Source organism: Diospyros lotus, chromosome 14 (assembly GCF_014633365.1).
Source record: "Diospyros lotus cultivar Yz01 chromosome 14, ASM1463336v1, whole genome shotgun sequence".
NCBI classification, from domain to species: domain Eukaryota; kingdom Viridiplantae; phylum Streptophyta; class Magnoliopsida; order Ericales; family Ebenaceae; genus Diospyros; species Diospyros lotus.
The window spans coordinates 13,613,281-13,637,953 of record NC_068351.1 but is presented as its reverse complement, the minus strand read 5'-3'; the positions used below and the strand labels follow the sequence as shown (position 1 = coordinate 13,637,953).

The 24,673-nt window shown below is 37.8% G+C and overlaps 2 protein-coding genes across 4 annotated transcripts in view; both read right to left on the bottom strand.

Moving 5' to 3' along the window:
- Positions 1-10,693, bottom strand: part of LOC127789980 (YTH domain-containing protein ECT1) — a 39,901-nt gene extending 29,208 nt beyond the window's left edge. For both annotated transcript variants that reach the window (XM_052319138.1, XM_052319137.1), the window contains exon 1: positions 10,195-10,693. Coding sequence is in view for 1 of the 2 variants with exons in the window: in XM_052319137.1 (XP_052175097.1) it covers positions 10,195-10,270 (76 nt within the window). In the remaining variant the exon portion in view is untranslated. The remainder of the gene's footprint in view (positions 1-10,194) is intronic.
- Positions 10,694-12,797: 2,104 nt separating this feature from the next.
- LOC127790695 (organic cation/carnitine transporter 7) lies at positions 12,798-24,451 on the bottom strand. 2 transcript variants are annotated; one of them, XM_052320308.1, is made up of 6 exons: positions 24,180-24,451; positions 22,893-23,161; positions 18,117-18,354; positions 16,977-17,505; positions 16,649-16,851; positions 12,798-13,420 (listed from the first exon to the last, which is right to left on the bottom strand). In XM_052320308.1, exons 2-6 carry the CDS (start codon positions 23,159-23,161, stop codon positions 13,178-13,180), a joined length of 1,482 nt encoding a protein of 493 aa, XP_052176268.1. In that variant the 5' UTR covers positions 24,180-24,451; the 3' UTR covers positions 12,798-13,177. The 2 variants fall into 2 exon arrangements, with proteins under 2 accessions (XP_052176268.1, XP_052176269.1); XM_052320309.1 differs by lacking the exons at positions 22,893-23,161; positions 24,180-24,451 and adding an exon at positions 22,289-22,816.
- Between the last annotated feature and the right edge of the window lie 222 nt (positions 24,452-24,673).

The window sequence follows — 24,673 nt, the reverse complement described above, 5'->3', positions numbered from 1 at the left end:
AATTCGAGCCGCCCTCCTCCGTTTAACTATTCCGACGCAGCCATTAAGATTCGCCTTCTAGGATCAATTTGAATTCCGCTTCACCTCTCAAATCAGACATATCCAAATCTCAATTCTGAACTCAATCGCATGCAAGTTCTTCGGACTCAATTGTTGCTTGAAGGTGCATGAATTACAGATTTCCGAAATCACCTTAGCCTCATCTTCACCAGAGTTTGATTGAAATCACAGCCAAGGAAGGATTGGCTCTAATACCATTTGTCACGACCCTAGGGTTTAGCTAGGGCCTAAGAAGGAATTGGGGAGGATTCGAGAGGGAAACGGAGAAGAATTGGAGAGAGATATACAACAGAAATCAAAAGAAATGAGAGAGAATTAGGAAGAATGAGAGAGAGAAAGTAAGGAGGGAAAATATGAATTTACTATGTTATTTTCAGCATACATTTCTGTACATACTAGGGCCTATTTATAGGCTATTCAACAGTAAATGAAATCTGGAAAATAGCACCCATGTGCTCCTAACAACTCACAAAATACCTCCTACTAACTACTACAACCTTATTATAATAATACCCTTCTAACTATCCTTGAGTTGTGACAATTGGTTCAGCAATGGGGGTAGGTACTCCCAAGTGGTATTCTCGGGATGTCGGGGTGACCACTGGACCAACACTTGTATGAGGGGTAAGGGCCCTTGATAGACTACCCTTCTGTCTATGATAGCTAGAGGTTCCACCTCTCCTTCTACATCTTCATTTGCTGATGGCAGGTTGGGGCTAACACTAGAATTAGGCTTTATATACTGCTTTAGGAGAGAGACATGAAAGACCAGATGGCATTCCACGCCCAGAGGTAATTGTAGCTTGTAGGCCACTTTACCCACTCGTTCCAATATGCGAAACGGTCCAAAGTACTTTGGACTTAGCTTGGTGGGGGTGGTAGCAGAGAAGGAGTGTTGTAGGAAACGACTAACCTTTAGAAAGACCTGATCCCCCACTTCGAAATTCCTATCACTTCTCCTGCGATCAGCTAGGGGTGAGCAGAAAATCGGTTTAACCGATTAAACCGAACCGAACCGACCAGTTCGGTCAGTTCAGGTTCGGTTATCCATAGGTGGGCGGTTCGGGTTCAGTTAATTTTTACAAAAAATTTGGGTAATCGGTTTGGTTCAGTTATTTGGGTAAAAATACCCACAAAACCGAACCGACCCACACCCAAAAAAAAGGGCAAAAGCGACCCGTGCTGCTGCTACTGCCCATTCTGTCCGTTCCTTCTTCTTCCTTCTTTTCACTTGCGCATCAGTGAGTCACAATGTGATTCAGACTCGATGGCCCGCCCGAGCCGAGAGATCGCCTCACAAACCCCCCCACCCTTCGTCAACCTTCATATCGTCGTCGTCGTCAGAGCCGAACAGCCTTCATCGTCGGTTTCTCCCCTACCCGACCCAACACCCAGCCCCCCTCACTCGTCGTCGTCGTCGAAGCATCAACCCACAACCCTATCCCTAGGTCTTTGGCGGCTAACCCTCACCTCGCCATCGTTGTCAAACCCAAACGCCTTCAAGCCCTTCATGCTTCACCGTCGGCTTCTTCCCCACCCAAGTCCAACACCCTAGCCCTTCACGCTTCATCGTCGTCGTGTGATTTGGTTCGTTGATGCTTTGACTTGGCTTTGTGATTTGGTTCGTTGGCTTTGCGATGTCGTCGTTTCTCTTTTAATTTGTAAGTGTATTTCTGTTTTGTGTTTTGTGATTTGATTTCAAATTTGGTTCTGTTTTGTGGTTTGCTTGTGATTTGCTGTTTGTTTAACCTATATATACATCATCCATCCTCCCAGTGGTTTTGTTATAATTTGAAATAGAACTACATCAAACTATAAGAGGCTGCATTGCACAGGTCAAATCTAGACATTCCTTCCCCCAATCAAGATGTATTCAATTCTGTTTTTGGATTGTTTTTCGGTTTAATTTTTGGTTCAGTTAGTTTAAAGTCCAAATCGGTTATTTCAATTCGAAATTTGAGCTATTTTTTTGGTTCGGTTAGTTCAAACTCCAAATCGGTTAATTCGGTTTCAGTTATTTCGGTTAGTGTATTAAGTCGGTTCGGTTCGGTTAGGCAAAATGGGGCGGTTCGGTTCGGTTATAACCGAATGCACACCCCTACGATCAGCAGCTTGTTTCATCATGTTATTAGCTGTAGCTAACTCTTGCTTGAGTATAGAAAGCATCTCCTTTCTGCCCTGTAAGTATTTTGCTGCATTAGTTCGTGTAAATGTCTGGTATCTGAATAAAGCCTCAAAAGGGGTCTTCTTGATTGAACTATGGTAGCATGTATTATACCACCCTGTGCTTAGGATAGCCACTTTCCCCAACTCTTAGGCTTTGCAAAACACATACATCGTAAATAGGATTCCAAGCATTGATTGACTCTCTCAGTCTACCCATCTGACTCAGGATGATATGCTGATGACATATGTAGACCCACCCCTAGGCCTTTGAATAGCTCTTGCCAGAAGTGGCTGGTAAATATTTTGTCTCGATTTGAGACAATGGATTTAGGTATCCCATGTAGCTTAGCCACCGTATCAATGAACACTTGTGCAACTTCTTGGGAAGTGAATGGATGTGTGAGGCTGATGAAGTAAGCAAACTTTGTGAGCTTGTCAACTACTACCAGGATCACGTTTTTGCCTTCAGACTTGGGTAGACCCTCAATAAATCCATAGATATCTCCTCCCATGCCTGCTCAAGTATAGCCAGTGGCTGTATTAACCCCGGGTAAGCCACTTGTTCATGCTTGCATCATTGGCATGTCATGCAGGCTGCCACAAACTCCATAACTTCTTTTTTTAAGCCCTAGCCAAAAGAACATCTGTCAAACTCTGTAATAGGTAGCTCTAACCCCTGAGTGTCCGCCTAGAGGAGAGCTATGTAGCACCTGCAAAATCTTAGATTTTAATTCTCTATCATCCCCCACAACTAATCTTCCCTTGAACATGATTAAACCATTGGAGATAGAGTACCCTTGTTCATTGATATGCCTGACTGCCAATTGAGTCTGTAGGGATTTAATCCATTCGGATTTATCATAGCTCTCAGTAGCTTCTTTGACCCAATCAGGTACCACCGCTATGATGGCTTTACACGCCCCTTCTTCCTCTCTTCTCGACAAGGCATCTGTTACAATATTTTCTTTGCCCTTCCTATATTGTATCACATAATCCAGGCCCAGTAATTTTGATACCCCTTTCCTTTGTAGATGTGTACGCAATCTTTGTTGTAAAAGGTGTCGACTCTCATGGTCTGTCCATATTATGAAGGTGGCTCCCTCCAAGTAGTGCCTCCATTTGTCAATGGCTATGATCATTGCTAGTAGTTCTTTTTCATACACACTCAGTCCTCAATGCCTAGCAGCCAGTGCCTGACTGATGTAGGCTAAGGGTCTCCCTTCTTGTATCAACACTGCTCCTACCCCAATGTTGCATGCATTTGTCTCAATCACAAATGGCTTAGAAAAATCAGGTAGGGCCAGAATCGAGGCTTGTGTCATTGCCCTCTTAAGTGTACTGAAAGCATCTTTAGCCTGGGAACTCCATTTGAAATTGTCTTTTTCGAGTAACTCAGTCAAGGGCTTACTGATCACCCCATAGTGTTGTATAAATCTCCTATAATATCTTGTTAGCCCTAGGAATCCCCTCAACTCCCTTATAGACGATGGCTTGGGCCACTCCAACATGGCTGCAATTTTACTGGGGTATGTACTGACTCCTTGACCCGAGATGATGTGCCCTAAACATTCCACCTCACTCTTTGCAAAGGAACACTTGGAGGGTTTCACATATAGCTAGTTTGCTTTCAGGATTTCAAAGGTGGCTTTAAGGTGGGTTAGGTGTTGTTTGAGGTTGGGGCTGTAGACCAAAATGTCATCAAAGAATACCAAGACAAATTTCCTTAAGTAGGGGGGCAAATAGGTGGTTCATAAGAGCCTGACAAGTGGTTGGGGCATTGGTGAGCCCAAATGGCATCACCCAAAATTCATAGAGGCCCTGGTGTGTTCTGAAGGCCATTTTTTGTATGTCGGCAGGGTTCATCCTGATTTGATGATACCCTACCCTTAGGTCCAGTTTAGTGAAGATGGCATCCCCATTTAATTCATCGAGTAGGCTCTTCAATCAAGGGAATGGAAAATTTGTTTTTCACGGGAAAAATCATTTAATTGTCTATAATCTATGCAAAAGCATCAAGTGTTATCCTTCTTTTTGACAAGAAGTATGGGAGATGCGAAGGGGCTCCGCTAGGCTGAATAATTGAAGCATGGAGCATGCTTCTTACTTGTTTTTCAATTTCAACCTTCTGGTAAGGGGGGTAACGATAGGCTCGAATATTGATTGGCTCAAAGTTAGGTTTCAAGGGTTGAAAAGTCGTTTGGGGGCAGTGTGTGGTTTCACAAATAAGTCTTTGAATTATATGAGCAATGGATGTAATTTAGTAGGGTAAGTTACCTTTGCAAAGAGGTTGGTGATTGGAGGGCCCTCCTATTCTCTTTCATCCATCTCCATGGCTTGGATGGAAAACATCTAAGATATCTAACCCTTTCCTTTAGATAACAGCCTTTGTAACATTTTGCCTGTGATCATCTTACATTCTCCTGCCTTTAGGCTTCCCTTTAATGTCAACTTCTTCCCTTTCAGATCCAGAGTGACTTCTAATTTATTGAAGTCGAAGGTCAGAGGGCTTATTGTCCTCATCCAATCCACCCCTAGGACTATGTCACAACCTCCTAACTCCAGAATTCTCAAGTCAGTAGAGAACTCCTCCCTTTACATCAGCCATTTAAACCCCACACTTATATAATGGTTGTACATCTTACTGTCGTTGGCTACAGTTACTAATAAGGGAGTGGTATCCATGAGTGTGCAAAACCCAGTTCAGTGGTAGTTGCTTCGTTGAGGAAGTTGTGGGTGTTGCCACTGTCAATCAGTACCATGATCCTTCTCTTGCCCACTCTACCTTCCACCTTAATGATTTTTCCTGCGGGTCCCCCCTTAAGTGCATGAAATAAAATTTCCCCCCCTCGTCAACAAGGTCATGTTGGGGGGTCTCCTCCACCGTCTCCTCAATATCCTCTTGCTCTTCCTCGGTTATCTTCTCCTCACCTCCTTCCATGTTCAATAGTTACCTTCGACATTGGTGGCCTGGACTGTAGGGGTCCACATTTGTAACATAACCTTATCTGCCTCCTTTGCTCCATAGTGGGATTTCTGATGGTCAGGGCCTGCTGATTTCCTCTTGGTGGACCTGAACTCCCTGTTGCTTCCACCTCCCTAGTGTGTCCACTAAAAGGTAAACTGATCAAGGGACCCGTACGAGGGGAAGCTTTGTTTCTCTTGTAGATTGCTTCCAACGTCAATTCTTGTAACCTGCCTTTTTCTGTCGCCTGCCTAACTGTGGTTGGTATCATCACCTTAACCATCGATCTCAACTCATTCTTAAGCCCACACTAATAAAGCTAGACACAAAGTATTGCTCAGTAAGTGTTAGCTGAGCATTCCACATTAAGGCTCCTAACTCCTCAAACTTTTCCAAATACTCTGTTACAGCCCCCTCTTGCCTGAGTTTATTGAATTCTTCTATCACATCCACCATATTTTTTTCTCCAAATCTCCTACACAATTCTTCAGCAAAGTCGATCCATCTCACCCCAAGCCCTCTGTACCTGAACCATCCTTGGAACCAAGAATCAACCGTATCATTAAGATAGGTTGTGGCCAATGTAATTCGTTGTGGCTCAGCCAAATTGTAATATTGAAAAAAATGTTCACACTGACGAATCCATCACTTTGGCCTTGTTCCATCAAACAATGGTATCTCCAGCCTTGGCATTGGTATGCAAGCACCAAATTGTAAATGAAAATCCCTTACCTGAGGTTCCGTCCCAATTCCTTGCACCTCTTCTGACTCTGTTTCTCCTGGAGGCCTCGAAGTATACTAGATCCGTTCAAGTTCAGGTCCAGCTTCAGATTGCAGGGGAAATTCCGGTGGTAAACAGAATTGTGATAAGGACGACAGCATGTTGAACATGTTGTTAATCCTTTGGCCGAATTGATCCATCGCATCTCTGTGCCTCTCCAATTCCCATTGCATATCCTCACGAGAAGTCGTCAATTCCTCTCGCATTCCTTCTCAAATTGCAGCCACATCTTCCCTGCTTTGAGTGATAGCTTCGTGTGTCTACGTCATCTCAAACTCCAGTGCTTCCATTCTCGACTCCATTTGTTTGAGTCTCATTCCTTCCGCCATCGTTTGCTTCCACACTTTCACTCACAGATGTTGCTGAGGGTCGCTAGCTCTAATACCAATTAGTCAAGTCTCAGATCTAAGACTTGGGCAATTTTGAGAGACTGTGGGTTTTTAGAGAAGAAATGAGAGAGTTTGAATTAGAGAGGGAGAAAGAAAGGGAGGGAAAGATCTGAATGCTTTCATTGATAGATCCCATCCTCTTGTACAATGCCTTTTACAGGCTAACACCCTCGGGTTGTTATTGTAAACGACTAGGTACAAGTGACCTAAGCGGTAACCGCCAATCACATGCTACTATCCGTTTATTACAGCTATAGCTATGCATCTACAACCTTATTACACTTATGCCCTTAGGCTTGTGACAATTTGGGAGTTGTGCCTCTGCCTAGAGACAAGAAACCCATGGGAAGTAGATGGATCTACACCTTGAGGTATAAAGCTGATGGTTCTCTTGAAAGGTACAAGGCAAGGTTAATTGCATAGGGGTATAATCAGACATGTCGAATTGATTATCTTGAAACCTTTGCACTAATAACCAAGATGAACGCCGTGAGGGTCCTATTGTCTTTATCAACACACTTTGATTGGAATTTACAACAATTTGATGTGAATAATTTCTTCACAGGGATTTAGAAAAAGAAGTGTTTATGGAGATTCCACTTAGTTTTTATGGAAGAACTGGACCAAGCAATATGTGCCAGCTAAAGAAAGCCCTATATGGGTTAAAGCAGTCACCTCGAGCATGATTTGGGAGATTCACAAAAGTTATGTTGCAAGTGGGATGTAAACAAACTCAAGGGGATCATATGTTGTTTATTAAACATACCAAGGGAAGTAAGGTGACTATCCTACTTTTTTAAGTTGATGATATAATTGTTACTGAAAATGATGAAACTGAATAAATGGCCTTAGAGATTGCATAGCCCTGAATTTGATATTTAAGGAGTTGGGTAAATTGAATTATTTCCTTGGGATTGAGGTTGCTTACTCCAAACAAGGAATCTTTATTTCTCAAAGGAAGTATGTTTTAGATTTACTCAAGGAGACTAGAAATCGTGGTAGCAAATCAACAAATGTCCCTATTGAACAGAACCACAAATTAGGCAAAGAAGAAACCAGCAATGTTGTGGATAAAAGGAGCTACCCAAGACTTGTTGGGAAACTAATTTAGCTTTCACACAAAAGGCTAGATATAGTCTATGCTGCCAATGTAGTAAATCAATTTATGCACGATCTTAGGCAAGAGCATTTGCAAGTGGTTTAGAAAGTACTTCAATATCTCAAATCTACACTCGAGGGAGGATTGTTATTCCAAAAAGGTGGTGAGCTAACTCTAGACGTTTATACTAATGCAAACTATGCAGGATCACCTGTTCATAGAAGGTCTACTACGGGTTATTGCATGTTCCTGGGAAGTAATCTTATGATATGGAGGAGCAAGAAGCAATCTGTTGCTGCTGGGTCAAGTGCTAAAGCCAAATTTAGGGCTATGGCTCATGGGATTTATGAGTTGTTGTGGCTAAAAGTAATCCTAGATGACTTGAGGATTAAAAGAACTAGGCCTATGAGACTGTATTGTGATAACAAATCAGCTATCAGCATTGCATGCAATCCAATCCAACATAATCGAACTAAGCACATAGAGATCAATAGACACTTTATAAAAAAGATGCTTGACAATGGGCTAATTAGCACTCCACATGTGTCATCGTGTGATCAATTGGAAAATTTCTCACTAAGGGACTTCCTACTTCACGATTTCAAGAAATAACAAGTAAGTTAGGAATGAAAGATATCCACTCACCAGCACATAGAGATCAATAGACACTTTATAAAAAAGAAGCTTGACAATGGGATGATTAGCACTCCACATGCGTCATCGTGTGATCAATTAGCAAATGTTCCCTCTAAGGGACTTCCTATTGTACGATTTCAGGAAATAACAAGCAAGCTGGGAATGGAAGATATCCACTCACCAACTTGAGGGGAAGTGTTGAAGATTGTTGGAGATTTCTTAATTCCTAAATATGTTGGAGATTTCCTTTCCTGTTTTAGGAAATAGGAGATCTCCTGTTTTTCTTTCTTTCTCTTTTGTCTTTCTTTCCTTTTTGTATGTTGTCTTTCTTTCCTTTTTCTGTATAGCTGTGTCAGCTCTCAAAGGATCTGACCAATTCTCTCACCAATTCAGTGAGAATGTTAGAGAAAGAGGAAGAATTAAAGAAGTTTAGAAGGAATTAGAAGAACAGATAATGGAGGAAGCAAAGAATAAGAAAGAGAAATTCAAAAGAATATCAGAATTCTGGAATTAGATATTCTCCTCGGGTGTGGACAGCTTGTATATATAAGCTTCTCCAGCCACCTATGTGTGGATAACCGCCTCCACATTCTAGGAATTACAAGCAATTAAGCTATTTCACTAGGTACAATTCTTACAGCCATAACTAACTAGGTACAACTCCTCAATGTTGTAACTTCCTGAGTACACTACTCATCATCTATAGCCTTCTCTAAATAAGGTACCTCCCTACATAGCTCATACATGACAATTACCCTCCCTTTCAGAATTTTCTAGTCCTCAAGAAATGCAAAGAAGTTTGGCAACTTGAGGGAATTGCTTGAGTAACTCCAAAAGGTATTCCTAGGTGTTATTGTCTAGATGAAGGTTGGACCATCAGATAAGGACTTGAGTGATAAGAGCCCCTTGTTTGTAGATGGCTTGCTAGTCCACTATGGCTGCAGGTTCCATGGTGTTGTTGCCTGTATTAGGGAGAGTAGGCAAGGAATAACTCATTGATTGTGCCCCCACTGATTTCTTAAGGAGAGAGGGATGAAATATCGGATGAATGTTGGAGTCTTAAGATAGTTGCAGCCGATAAGCAACATTTCCAACTCTGGCAGTAATTGGAAAAGGACCATCGGATTTAGGGTTCAATTTTGAACTGGGCCTCTACAGTAAGGCCTTCGGGTGGCCTAGTTTGAGCTTCAAGTACACCGCATCCCCAAACTAAAATTCCATTTCACTCTTCCTCTTGTCTGCGAATTGTTTCATGCTTCTTGGAGGTGGCCAGCTCAATTTTCAACAATGTTAAGCCTCTGTTGCAGATAAGTGTCTAAAGCTGCCACCGTAGATGAATTGCTGAGGGCTGGTAACAGGGGTGGCTTGTAACCATAAAGAGCCTCAAAGGGAGACATCTTTATGGAACTATGGTGGTCGGACTTGTACCACCACTAAGCCAGGGCTAGCCATCTGTGCCAAGTCTTAGGCACCAAAAACCACGCACCATACTCGCATGCAGAAATTTCTCATTACTTGCAGGTTTTTAACATATATCTTTTATACATGCTTGAGTTTACAGATCCTCCTGAATATATGCTTACATATGTTAGAGCAATGCTTTCACATTTACTGATGAAGGAGAGCGACCTGTGTTTGGGGCATCTGATTGACTCAAATTCATTTACATATCATGAAATGGCAAAACCCAGGGAAGAGAGGATTAAATACTCCTCAATTAATTAACCCAAATAGAAAAGCCAACCAAAAAAAGCATTGGTTTTTCACCGTAAATGTGTAGGACAAATGAAAAACGCCCCCAAAAGACCATGTTCAATGTGGGATGCCTACATAACAACAGAAGCAGAGAGAGAGAGAGAGGAGTCAACTTCTCAAACTTCACTGCAGAATCTAGCGACCAAACTCAACAACCTCGCTCGGTCACATAACAGATCCAATCAACCGTCCAGATATAAAATAGTTGGCGATAAACAAAAAATTCCCTTAATGATAATGAACATGATTCCGATTCAGATCCACGAAGAACATCCTACAGGAAAGACGACAATTTGATTTCTCCAAATCAAAGAGATGCAACGGTAGGGCAGAGGGATTCACATACCAGTAGACGTAGCAACAGAAGTCGGCGAAATTGTTCGATCGAGGATCGCTTGTGGCTCAGATGCAGCGGCGGCCATCAGTATCTATCTCACTGTAGTTGTTTAAATTTTCTCAGAAAGAAAGTCGGTTCCCGAATCCCAATCAAAAGCAAGAAAAAAAAGAGGGGGCCGGTGGGGCGGAAATGAAAAAGGAGAAAACGACGATTCTTTCGTATCGTCCCCTATTACACGGCCGAAACGCCGGAAATAGAGAAGGAGAACATCCTCGCCTTAATCATGGTCGTCGTCGTCGTCGTCGTCGTCGGAATTGCTAAGATCTTTCCGATTTGATGTTGAAGACGATTAAGATCATCTGGAAGTAGTAACAGTGGAAACTAGAAAGAAATAACATGAAAATAATGAACAAAAACAAAAGGAGGAGGATGATGATGATGATGACATCCACGAAGCCATTTCTTCCTTCTCCATCGTCTTTTTTTTATTTTTCTACCCTTCCATAGATTAAGATTACTGGTAACTGAACTGAGATCTAATTAAGGGAGAAACCGAAGAAACAAAAAGAAAATATTCTAAAATCTGTACGAAATTCACCACGAATCTGGATTTGGAACAAAAATTTAAAAAAAAAAGTGAATGATTTGCATAAAATATTTATTATTAGAGAAATTGTGAAAAAAAAAAAATTTCTCATGGTGCATGGGGGGTGGGGGGGGGTAATATAGAAAATAAAAGTAAACATAAAATTGTTAAATTTTTATTTTTAAAATAAAATAAAAACTAAACATAAAACATTTAAAACAAAAATTATAAATAAAAACAAAAAGCTCCATCTAAACACTTTTTTAAATTCTTAAATATTCAATTGTGGTCGAAAATTAAATAAAAAATTAATATTCTATTTTTCATTGTTCTTTAACCAAAGCTAAAGAAACAATAAAAAGGTGTAAATTTTAGTCATGTTATCTTTGGAAATGTAATTGTTAAGGAAAATTTGGTAAAAATATAAGAAAAAGAGTTAAAAGAAAAGAAACTAGAGAAGTTGGTAATAAATTTGTCGAAATGTTAAATTATAAAAATAATTACTGAGCTTTGTACTAAGGTATAAAAATGTCATTGAACTTTAATTTATCACAAAAAGGTTATTGAATTTTTTACTAAGATATAAAAAGATTTTTGAACTTTAGTTTTGTATACAATTCCATAATTATTGTCAGTTATCGTTAAAAAAATTAATGGAATATTGACGTGACTAGCAACATGAATCTAATATGATATTAAAATGTCACGTTATACAAAGATCAGTAATGTTTTTGTATTTTAGTATAAAGTTTCGTGACATTTCTATATTTTAGTATAAAATTCAATGACTTTTTTATATTTTAATATAAAATTTAATGATCGTTTAATTATTGGACCAGGTTTAATTTTTAATAGTAACTGATGGTAATTATGAACTTGTATGCAAAACTAAAATTCAATGACATTTTTGTTACAAATTAAAATTCAATAATTTTTTTGTACCTTAATGTAAAATTTAATTATTTTTTTTGCAATTTAATTGAAGTTGAAATAAACATTAATAGATTCTTTTTTTGGGTTCAATCTATGACTATTATGTATTTATATACAAATTTGTTTTCCTTGACATTTTTTAATTCCGAAACTATCGTTTACACTCTTGATGGAATTATGACATATAAATAAACATTTGTGTAGAATTTCATGTCAAAATTATATGATGACCATACATGAAAAAAAATACCCTTTACACTAACTTAACAAATAAAAAATAAAGATGCCTCCATGCACAGGACTCCGATAAACTCCCAAAGTAAATGTATCTAACAAAAATGGAAATTTGAAGTAATTCCACTGTTTGATTTTCCTTTCCCAGGTAGAGCATATATGATGTTCTTCTCCTTGCCAAGGCTTGGAAGGGCTCATCCTAGAACTTCCCATGATGGTTGCAGAAATAAGAGTTCCATAATTGGAGAGGTTGCTAATTGTGCACAAGCACATCTTGGAGCTGCATATTTTGTGCTGTTGTTTTGGCTTCAAAGGCCGCTTCTCCTTAGAATTGTTGTCTAATAAGAAGGTTGTAGATTATACTCAGAACTCTGCTTCGAAGCCTTCCATTGCCAATAATTCTGCCTGGTCTATGGTTAGGATAAAGAGAAAAAAAGAAACCCCAGCAATCCATTTAGGGCTGAAAGGGTGGGCCAAACAGATGAAAAAGACACTTTTGCCCTTGCATCTACATGTGTTATCTGTTGTTGCATGGGCAAAAGCATCTTTTTCACATATTCGGGCCCACAATTTCAGCCTAAATTTGTTGTTCTTTCACCAGTACCAAGCCACTGTCATCTGACGAGGACCTTTATACTTGCAAACAAACAAAATTTTCAATTGTAGCTTAGTATAATGTGCTCATGTCAACTCCAGCACATAGTATCATCAGAGATTCAGGATAGCTTCAACAAAATAAAGAATACAGAGCTAGGGTGAGGGTGAATCTGTAAAATTTTAGCAAATGCACATAGATCCTCTACGAAAAAAAAGAAATGAAAATGAAAAATCTTCTACCATAATAAATTGCTCAGCAAAATAGACTTAAAGAATACCGAGCCACTTCATTACTATATCTGAACAAACTGACAAGACAGATAGGAGAATAGAGGAGCTTACAAATTCAGCCGGCCATTCCAAGCAGGTTGGCACCAATAGTTCTATTTTCAGTTTCCATCAAACAAAATATAACCAGCTACTGTTTTCAAGATTGATTCGTACGGGTGAGAACTGAGACATGAACATATATTCATTTCTGCTACATTTTTTACAGATCATGTAAATTACAAGTCACTAAAAATAGATCCTACAATTGCCCTTTCTCAAGTAGAGATGGCATGGAGGAAACTTAAGTCCTCTCTTTGGTTTGATAAACATCATTTGAAAAGGTACATACAGTATAATGCTGTCTAGCTCATGCTAATGTTCAAGCCTATTTGAACTAAGTATACTGTCACTTAATTCACGACCCTTTGTCTCAAAGGGAAAAAACAGTACACAAACCCCTGAGAGAAAGATAATAATCTCAAATAGAACAACAGCTGCAGCTTGATGACATCCATGTATCAGACCTACTGCCACAAGAGGACATACCATCCCACCAACTCTTCCCACCGAGCTTGCAATTCCAACTCCTGTTGTTCTTACTGATGTTGGGTAAATCTGATCTCACAAACAAAATATACAGATGTCAATTCCCAGGCTTTAATGGAGAATGTAATAATACTAAGCATGCAGATTTATCCTTAAACCTTTCCCTTTCCAATTTTCTGACACACATACACAAATAAGGACATACGTATATAACCAAGTAACTATGTAGATGAATAAAAAGAACATTAAGAAATCAAATTTGAGAATATATATTGTTAATTCATTTATTTCTTTGTCTTTTCTTTTTAGGCTATGCAATAGAAACAAACCGTATAATCCTCATTCTATGTCTGTTCCTTTCCAGTGTTTTTACCATGCTTTTTGCTTCTCTTGCACTGTATTAACAGTTAACTATGTGGTGTTGATGCCAAACTTGTTTGACAGGTTAAGCCATTTAATGAGTGTGGGTGAGTTTTCTAAGACCTAAAGTTATAATCAAACTCCTTAAAAAATGACTTTGGAGATGCGTATAAATGGGATAGACATGGACAATGGTGGTGTGCGTGCTAAATATGATACCCAGGGAGGATACACTTTTTGAAAGTTTCAATGTTTACGTGGTCATGCTCTAGAAAGGAAATCAATAAAAGAGGGTTAGGTTCTTTTTTCGCATTTATTTTGTAGTGGGGAATTGTGAGAGGATTTGGGCTGTTCAGTTGTAGAAAATGATTTACAATTTTCTATCTCTATTTTTTTTTTATAAAATATGTAGTTTTCATTTTCCGTATAAAAATTGGAAAACACTTTCAAATGCTAGAAATACATAAACTAATTTCCAACTAGAAAATTGGAACATATGTTCAAAAAAATAGATAGATGTTTTAATTTTTTCTGTAACTTGTGTTGGAGAAGGAGATGGAGATGATTTGTGAAAAATTTTGAAAACCCGCGTTTCCCAAATCTCCAAATTAATAAGGAAAACTTGAAACTCATTTTAGGAGCATTTCAAGTTTAGTTCAATTTTGGAAAATTACATTTTCCAAATCTCCAATTTCTATTTGGAAAATTTTTGTATTTGAACAAGTTTCTAGTTTTTTGTTTTCTATGGAGTAATTTTCTAGAAAACTGGAACAATTTTCCAGAACTAAACGGCCCCTTTGTCTTGGGAAGGGATTTAGAGCTCTACCCAATCTTGCTTTCTTCATTTGGATAGTGGATCAATCAAGTATACATCAACCACGTGTAACTTAATTAAAAAGAGACACACAATCTGCAGGTCCCTAATTTTCATGGGTGAATTGCTAAAGAGGCCCTTGGCCCTAGCTATATTCAACATTTAGTTGGTTTTTCCCATATGGAAATTTGATTCAGGATCGGAAAAAGGGACAAAATGGGCAATGAAAGAAAGCTGGAGGGAATGCCTTTAGCTTTAATGTGGCTGATCTGAGGGAAACAGAATACAAGATCTTTCCACAGGTCAAAGCTCCCATTATTTTCTCTTAGAGGATTCTTTTTCTTTCTTTGTTTCTTTTGTCTTTTGGGTATTGCAGCCATAGCCAGCCATCAGGGATATGGAACCTTTTTGAGTTGTTCTTTGGATTTTGTAGAGCTATTACATGTAAAATTTTTGCTTTTTTTGACATTGATACTTGCATGAGGATGACATACCAGTGCCTTTTTGGTTAATACCATTCTTCAAATATGGGTCCTAACAAGGTAATGTGAGATATTATACAATATCATATTAGAATTCGTCTCTCATTCATTGTGGAATGGAGGGTGTTGTTCATACTTCATACTTGGATATGGAATGCACTCCATCACAGGCATATATAGGTTTGCAGTTGTTCAAGGAGCAGGAGACAAGTGTAAAGGATCCTCATGGTAGTCAGGTTTGATTTTGCATCCAAATCTGAGTGTAAATTTTTGAATTATGTCCAATAGTGTATATTTTCCAATAAGAATTTTTCCAATACTAAGAGCAGAAAAATGTAAGCACATGATAAAATTATTTAAAGAATCTATATTCTGCAAACGAGTATTTGGATCTTGCCATGCAAATGAGATGCTGTATTTGGTATCCTTGGAAACAAAAGAAAACAGGGAAAATTCAACCAAGGATCACTTTCACAAATCAGATACAAGTAATTCGAACTGAAAATCAAACACATGTAAGTTATTGAATAAAAGGTTAAGGATCCAAACAAAAACCGCAGTGCTATGTGAACACAAAAGCAACAATAGGTACACCATCTATAGCATGCAAGGAACAAAAAAAAATGAAATTATGAGTTTCTTCCTCTTTGATAAGTTATTACTTTGTTCTTATCTCTTGTCTTGCCATCAAACAGTTTCTTTCCGGGAATAAAATACCCTGTGCTACTCCTTTTCTAGATTGATGCACCAACACATTTTAACTAAAAAATACTATTACCATAGGAATTGACAAAATGATTCACAGATTCAATTAATGGTGAATAATAGTGATTTAGAGAGATCCAAAAGATTTTTAATATTTAATTTGTTAAAGGTTTCCATATGAGAGAAAAATCAAATATATTGAACTGAGATTTCTGGAAGTGGAGTTTGACAGGAAAAAAGTTTAAAAAGGCCATCATGATCTAAGAAATATGTTTTTACAAGATAAACTTGAAGGAAAAGGTTGTGTTATTATCTAGTTAGATGTCTAATTGTTAGAAAAACGTATTTGGTATGTTTTAAATTCTAATAGTGTAATTTATTCAAGTCGACCCTTATGGCACCAGTGTTAGAATGTGTGGCATAACATGTTCGCACTCCTTCTATACATGCCAAAACATTCCACATTCAAGGTAAAACAGCTCTGGAGTGGAAAGAATCGAACAACAAAATGATAGAGGTGTGTGCCATACCAATGTCTATGTCCTGAATAAAGTTTTCCCTTTCTTTTCTGGCAGAAGAACTTTACACATGTCTAACTTCCTTGAAGGACAAACAAGTGACTAAGAGACTCCATATTTCTATCCGTAAGATGTGTGCCATACCAATGTAGTGCTATGTCCCATATAAAGTTTTCTTGTTTTTTTTCTAGCTGAAGAACTTTACACTTCCTTGAAGGACAAACAAGTAGCCAAGAGCCAGAAATTTCTATCTGTAATCTTTGTTTCTTGTTTGTGAGTTTTGTAAGACACAAAAGCTATCTAGCAAGGCCGCAGGAATGTACAGTATCAAATGTTATTATTGCTCTCACTGCACATTTGCCTGGACATAGTAAAGATTTATCAATCCTTTTTGAGATAATAAAATATTTTAGTTTACCTCTGGAGCATATATATACACAACTGTGAAAGTTGCGGTAATGCATATGCGAGCTCCAAATAGAAGACTAGTCGTCAAGCCTGGAGTCTGATGAAGCACCAAAGGGAGGAGGAAAATGCAACACAAGAAGAACATAGCTGACATTGAGAACTTCCGACCAAGTTTATCAACTGTGGCAGCTGATAGTATGATCCCAGGGAACTCTTCAAGAAAATAGTAATTAAATTTGTCTTAGTAGCCTTCCAGAGATGAAAAGATATGCTATCACATAATAAAATAAACTTATCCATATTAAAAAAAAATATGGCATTACAATGGAAAGCCATACCAGCAAAACTTGTGATGAAAACATCTCTGTAGCTAACATCCTGGGAATCATTGGATTGCAACTCAGTCGGTCTGCATTTATTATTTCCATTATTTAACTCAGTGGTCAGAAGAACCAGACCATAATAGGAGAATGCATTCCCAAAAAATACCACCCATAAAAGCAGGGTAGACCGAAGTAATTTTGGTGAAAGAAGCATAGACAGTGATGAAGTATCTTCCTTGTTGGATTCTATATAATTGGCAGATTCATCTTCTTTTGTTTCCACTGAGAGCAAATGTGAGTCTTCTGATTCAGTACACTTTTCATGTAGCTTAATTTGGCAATCAGAAATAAGAATGCCTGGAGGGAGCTTTGTGGAATTTCGTTTTGCTACTTTCTCCAGGATATTTAGTGCTTCATTTGTTCTCCCTTTCATGCTTAAGTACCTTGGTGATTCAGGAGTAATGCTGTAGAACAAAAGAAGCAGTGAAGAGGGCAGAGCAGAGAGTCCAAGTAACCACCTCCACCCCAATGTAGGCATGACAAACTGACAAGACAGGAAGATAATGAAGATTTAGCAAATAATCCCTTTTAGTGAATTAAACAACTATCTTAAACTTGAACAAAAAATAATTGCCTCTGCAACTGTCATCGCAATTTTTGCAAATGAGTCATGACAAACTACTACCTCACTATGCATCTTGGTTGTTGACAGGTAATTATGCAATTAAGTCATACTTAAACAATTGGAGGCATAATTGATCTCTAATTAGTTAATCTAGAATATCTTAAATTAAGCTCCCATTTATACAGTTATAGGTACTAGTGATGGTAAAGATATTTCATTTCAACCAGCCGAACAGAGAAATCTAGGGAGACAAATATCAATAGATATCAGACATACGTATTTCTGTCCTTATATCAGACAAATATAAGGACAGAAATACATGATTTATATTTAAGGAGAATAAGTTGTGGGACGTGGAAAGGTTTTGGGTTGGGAAGGCATATCAATTATCAAATTTCATTTACGCAGGACCAAAAATTTTGTAAATGTCCTTGGACAACATACAAGAAAAACAATATACCCGTTTTAACTACTTGCTATTGCAAACGGATTCAAGGAACTACATTAATCCATAAGAAAACTAGCCATACCCATGCAAGTGAAGCTTCAAAAATAGTTCCAACAGTCCAGAAAGCTGAAAAAACAACCATCCAAGTGCCTCTGTTTGGAGCAGGAATGAACTCTAAAAACCAGGAAGAGAGTACAGGTCCACCTCCCAAACCAATACCAACAAAAAAACGGAGAATTATCAGTGAAATGAAATTTGGAGCAAATGCACTTAGAAAACCAGCTCCAGAAGTAACCATTGCTGTAATGAGGAACCCTTTCCTGAAATGATGAAGAACAGGGGAAAAAGGTCAAACGAAGAAAACAAAGTTCATTAAGGAAACTCTTCTTGATATGCTAGACAACCAGAATAAAAGATAACAAGATGAAACTAGTGTCTTTTTTCCCCTTCTCTTTTCATGGACACAAGGAATATTATAAAAGCATATATTCTGAATCATGGATATTCTAGTAAAACAAGAAAAAGAAGAACAATAGTTGTAATTTCTCTGTCAAAAAAGTCAAACACAGGTCTACTTTATAAAGCTGACATGTAAAATGAAAGATCATAGGCAGGAATTCAATATCTCAAGCAGAAGAACAAGGAAGTACTTGTTATAATATAAAACCAGTAATCAACAGAATGGCACCCAAGGCCAAGAAGCTTTCCATAATCATACAAGCACAATTAGGAATTACAAAAACTGGTCAACTATGGAGCACTGATTCTTACGAAATGTGCTGACGACCACATACACACACAAAACCATAAAAGAGGTAATATATAACTAACCAGGCAAAAGCAAGGAGAATGGAGAGTAGCATAAACAGTGCATTAAGCTGCTAATTCCTGATGGTTTAACAAGTAAATCGCTTTTTGATCTTGTATATGCATCTGCAAACTACAGGACAGCTGATCGAATATGATGCACGCACAATTAAAAAATAGTTAGTTGTCATAATCAGTTGTAAGGATACCTATTTTTGTAATCCTTCAAAAAAACTATCTGATGGCATTTCTGGTGGTGAGAATGATATGCAAGGAATGACCTTTGTTTTGAGGCCATGGAAAGAGAAGGAGAGGGCAACAGGACATATAACACAATGGTAGATAAACAAAAGCAGTTCCCTGATAAAGTCTCAAGTTTTATAGAGAGAAGCTTTGCATCCAAAGAGGAGAGTAGGGATGATCAAATTGTGTTCCCACACCACTACTCAAGTCAAGTAAGCTTTTTTGCCAAACTAGTTGGGATTGGATAAGATACATCCCTACTATCTTAGAATTCACACAAGTGGCTAAAATTGAGAATCAGAATGATATCAAGGAGGGGCACATAAGAGTAATGCAAATCAGATTCTTATTTGTCCTTATTTTAGTCCCAATTAGTTATTCTTAGTTTTCCATATTTTCTTTTGTCCCTCCAGACTACCCTAGTAGGTTAAGCTCAAGTTCAAGTCTCACAGGATTGTTGATGAGGGTACTTTTGTATTTTCAAAGAGCTACATTATTGGTTCTAGATGTGATGCCCTGGACATTTTACCCAGGGAAAGTATACCATAACGTGGATTGAAATGGGATGTTCTTTCTATGACTAGGCAGTGGTGAATGTACTTGGAAAAAGTTGGGATGAAAGATGAGCAAGTGTGCCAGCAGCTGACACAAAGAGTTGATTTTGGTCAGGGCCGGCCCTGGGCATAGGCTGCCTAGGCAGCAGCCTAGGGCCCATGCCCATTTTCAGCCAGGAGAGGGGCCCATGCCCATTTTAATTTTAAATTTTAAATTAATTAACAAAATAAAATTAATTAAAAATAATAATAAAAGAGACGTTAGGGGCCATGCCTATTTTAAACCATTGTAAATTTTTAATTAATTTCAATCTCTCATCTTTCTTTTATCAATAATTAATCCCATGAGTATCAATATAATTTTTAATTAATCTCAATTTCTCACCTTTCTTTATTAATAATCAATTCCATTCTTATGCGTCTGGTAGTAGCACCCATCCCCTCACAACTATTCCATGCATTTTTAATTAATCTCAATCTCCACCTTATATGATTATATCACAATTATTTTCATGCATCTGGCAGTAGTCACGACCTCATCGTCTTCCTTAGTTCCACTCCTTCTCAATTTTTTATCCATCTATTATCACTGCATCTGCCATCAATTTGCACAGGTGTAAGTCCTCAATCCAATTGATTTCATAATTATGCATTCTCTTTTGTGATTCCATTTTCGTCCTCATCATCCCGTTGTGTGATTTATCAGTTATGTCTTTTGATTTTTTTTATTAGCCCTTAAATTACTAATTAATTTTGTGTTTATATTTCAATATTTGTGATCTCTCTCTTATTAGTGAATTTATACTAATGGATTGACGATTATGTCTATTGAAAAACATATGTTAGAACAAATTAATTATAATAATTTAATTATTAATTTTTCATCTAAAACTACTAAAAAAATAAATTTAAAGTGAAATATTGTGAATTTTATATAATAATTTTTTTATTTATATTAATTTTATTTTTAAATATAATCGTAAAGGGTCCCATAAAAAATTTAGCTTAGGGCCCCTATAATCTCAGGGCCGACCCTGATTTTGGTGTCAGCTGTGCCTACTAAGAGTTGGCAACAGAGCGTGAGTCCATTGCTGTATCAATTGTACTGCCAGGAGAAAGCTGAGGAAGATGAGAGACCACCATGAGTCGACTGAGAAGTTAGCTGTATATAGGGATGAAAACAGCCAACCTAGGAGTAGATTGACCATTAGGCAAGGAGTTGGATAGGAAGTAAGGCCTATTGATGAGGGCAGCTAATCAGGGAGTCAACTTTAGCATCAATTGTCCAAACAGGCAAGAATTTCCTAAGTTCCACAGATTTCAGTTTTGATTCAGAGCTGATTTTGAGGTTAATTTTGGAGGCCTTAATGAATGCATGTAATGCTCCTAGTTCAATAAGCATTGTGTTAATAGAAAATAATGGACTTTTTTGTCATTTAGTTCTGCCAGATAGTCCCTTAAAGCGGAAACGTCATATTCCAGCATTGGATTCTGCCGTATAATAAAGCCATCAATAACTACATCCCTATTTTCAACAAAAAAAGGATTTTCATCTACTCTGGCCATAGTAGAGGCGACACTTCGTTTCATAATTTTCATCTAGCATGGATAATATCAAAATGCAATTCTAATAGTTCAAATGATCTAAAAAACGTTTTACTCTCCTTTACTTGGAAGAATTTTTATTCAAGTAGCAATATTTTTTTCTTTTTTTATCAAAGTAGAATCGGATTCAGGATTTTTTTACCCAAGTAGCATCAGATGTGATCCTGAGCCTCAACCAAGACAGACCCGCTAACTTAACTCACGGACCTACCACTTAATCTGGCAGATATTATGCATGTCTCTGATATTCTTTACGTCTTCTAGCCATCATAACAAATCACTCACAGCACTGCCACACATCTTCTTATTTTTGGCTGATTGCATTGCACAACTAAACCTTTTTTTTCTTAGAAAAAAAAAAAAAACTAGACCTTCTTCAAACTGTCATGCAAGGACATGACAAATCCTAAATATTGGGACATAAACATGATGTGGACACAATATGTACTATACATACATTGCATAGAAGGATATAAAACCTAAGTAATTGCACTTCAACTGACAAGATGCCTTTCGTCACTCCCCTACTCCTATAAGGACTCCTATAAATATAAAGGCATTGACCACACTCCCTCTCCTTGGCTCATAGTGGAGAAAGCCAGACGGTGGGTCTAAATTTATTAATATGCACAATTGTAAATACAGGAGGTAGAACTACATAAAGAATGCATGCAAATATACAGGAGGTATCTTTTCTCATTTTCTTTGTATTTATTGTTGTGTATTTTTTCTATATTGGAAGTGTTCATTGAATAATTTGTTCCACCTACACAATCTGCCCACTAGACTTGTCATCCAAGTCAACCATCTAGATCTCCTCCCATTGATATCAGTAGGGATAGCCAAATGAGAAAGTTACCACACTGAAACACAAAAGAGACTAAAATGACTAATAGGGGATGGCTCAATGCACAAAGCTGATGCTTGACTGGGGGGGTTCACATGTACAAAACCCTACCCATGCATGTGAAGAAGTTGTTTTTAGTGTTAAAGCCATGATGCATAGATTGCAACAAAGAAATGTTATAGCAGCACCAATGCCTACCTTCCTCCAATTCTATGACTAAGAGGCCAAGCTTGGAACAAAGCCACTCCCATCATTCATTTCGTCTTTGATACATAAGGCTGGGCATGTAAAATAAAAGTTACTGTGGTTTTGCATTCATCATACCAGCCTGCAGGAGTCACATAAGCTTGACAGAACATTTTTCTTTAAAACAGAACTTGAAAGACATTAAAGATGCAGTTGAACAGCTACTGTCAAACAGTTCTTAGATAACATTTCCTGTAAAATAATTGTTACATAGCAAATAACAATTTGCATGAATTTTGATTCGCTAACTAACTTTTACCTTAGTATATTGAAGTGACAAAGTGGAGTTGAAGAAGAAATACATTTGATCTCACCCTAAGCATAAATAACCTAAAGAAAAACATTATACATATGAAAGAAGCCAGCAATTGAATATTATCATGCATTTTGATAAAATTTGACAAGAATGAGAGAATTCATCAAGCAGTTCAAGCAAATTGGTGAGTATAATATGGATTATGATTTTAGCAAGCCTCTTAATAAACTGAAACTATACAAACAAGCTTTACGAAATCAAGACAACTAGATACCTTAAGGAATCAGAGTAGCATCTCACCTCCGTCCATAGTTATCTGAAACCATGCCCCAAGAATATGCACCAACCAGCATACCAGCAAAAACCATACTGGTTATTAGACTCTCTTCATGAGATGAAAGGCTCCATGCAGACTGAACTGCCGGTCCAACAAAAGAGAGAAGCATCATTTCCATAGCTTCTGAGACCCAGCCCATACCAGCATATGCAAGGATAAGAATTTGATAATTGCCAAACCCCACAGCAAGAAGTGCTTCATCGACAGTGTATGTTCGCATCTCCTCTCCCATCTACAAGCCCAGGAAACATAGCATGAAATTGTGAAGAATTATTTCATATGAAATCCTCATCAAAGATTTCCTCATACCATAGTGTTGTGAAGAATTACTTCACATTAAAGCCCTCCTATTTATATTTCCAAGTTCCAAAAACATCTAGCCTCTAACTGCTCCTCTTAACCTTTCATATTTTGGTAAATTTCAAGAATTTGTTTAGTGTTAATGTAGATATATTTTCCCTAATTAGAGGAATAACAATGTTACTAAGGTTTGAAAGTTTTCGATTGCTTTGTCACTAAAAATCATCATTTGCTTGGATAGGTGGGATTACATTGGAAGAGCGTGATAAATTCTTATATGGAAGTTGATTTACTTGAATGTTGCAATTTATAGTTACACCTAAACAGACCAGACTCACACTGCAAAACCCAACAAATACAAGCTGGCATATTTAGCTCATGCTTGGCACTTCTATTGTTTCAAGTCTACAAACATCAACTTCAATTGTATTCGTACAAAAGTTTTAAAGGTTTCCCAAGGTTTTTCCACCTATAACAGCCTCCAACAAAGTGCTAAAAGTTAACTGCTTCTTTCCCTTTATCTGGTAAATGAGAAACGATATCAAGAGAAAGCCAAAGTGCATTTCACATTAGCGCCTCCTACTCAAGCTAGTTCACAAGGAAAACAGTCAACTATAGTAAGACCGGTATCAACAATCTAAATATTGGCTCTTAATAATAGCATCCGGCACAGGTGGCCGCTGTTTGGGAGAATGGATTCAGAAACCAAATCTTCATGTTCGACTAAACGACAAAAGTAGCTTGACGACAAATTTTCTCATACATAGAACAACAATGAGCACATCTACTGCGAGTCTATATTCGTGAAGAGAAACAGATAACAAACACGGATCCCTGGAAAGAGAAACGGAGAAGGAAAAGATACGATCGAATTTGTTTCTTAAATGCGAACAAGAAGAAGGAAACGCACAACGATTAGAAGAAAGTACGTCAAATGAGCAAAACCTAACCTGATTGAAAATGACAAATGACAGAAGAAAATGGAATCAGCCACGGAGGAGGATGAAGCTGCCTCAGCGTTGGGGGAAAGCCAGATTTGAAGAATCTATTGATGCAGCTTTGATTTCGGCTTACAATTGATCAAACTGTACACGCAAGAGATTCATTCACATTCGATCGAATTCAACTACCGCGTCAATTCGAATTTGTCAAACTGAAACATGAGAGAGAGACAGAGGGGCGTTGATTCATTGGCCGAACATCTCCCTTTCAACGCACGGAACGTGATATTTTAAATTTATCTTTACAATCGACACAAGCTACCAAAAGTGAGGCGTTGACGTTCTACGGAACCGGTCGGGTTTTCTTTCTACCGAAAATACCCTTCTTATTTAACTCTGGCTGCGATGCGTGTTTCTCTAGGGAGGGTAAATTAGTAAATTTGGAATCCGTAACTAACCAACTGTAGACAAATTCCTAAAATTGGCGGAGTAGAGTTTTTATT

Excerpts from the sequence above, each read along its gene's own strand:
- LOC127790695 (XM_052320308.1), bottom strand. The coding sequence starts at position 23,161 with ATGGGAGAGGAGATGCGAACATACACTGTCGATGAAGCACTTCTTGCT. Across the intron at positions 18,355-22,892 it reads TCAGATAACTATGGACGGAG|GAAAGGGTTCCTCATTACAG; the intron begins GTGAGATGCTAC and ends TCATCATTTCAG. Across the intron at positions 16,852-16,976 it reads TTTCATCACAAGTTTTGCTG|AGTTCCCTGGGATCATACTA; the intron begins GTATGGCTTTCC and ends ATTTTCTTGAAG.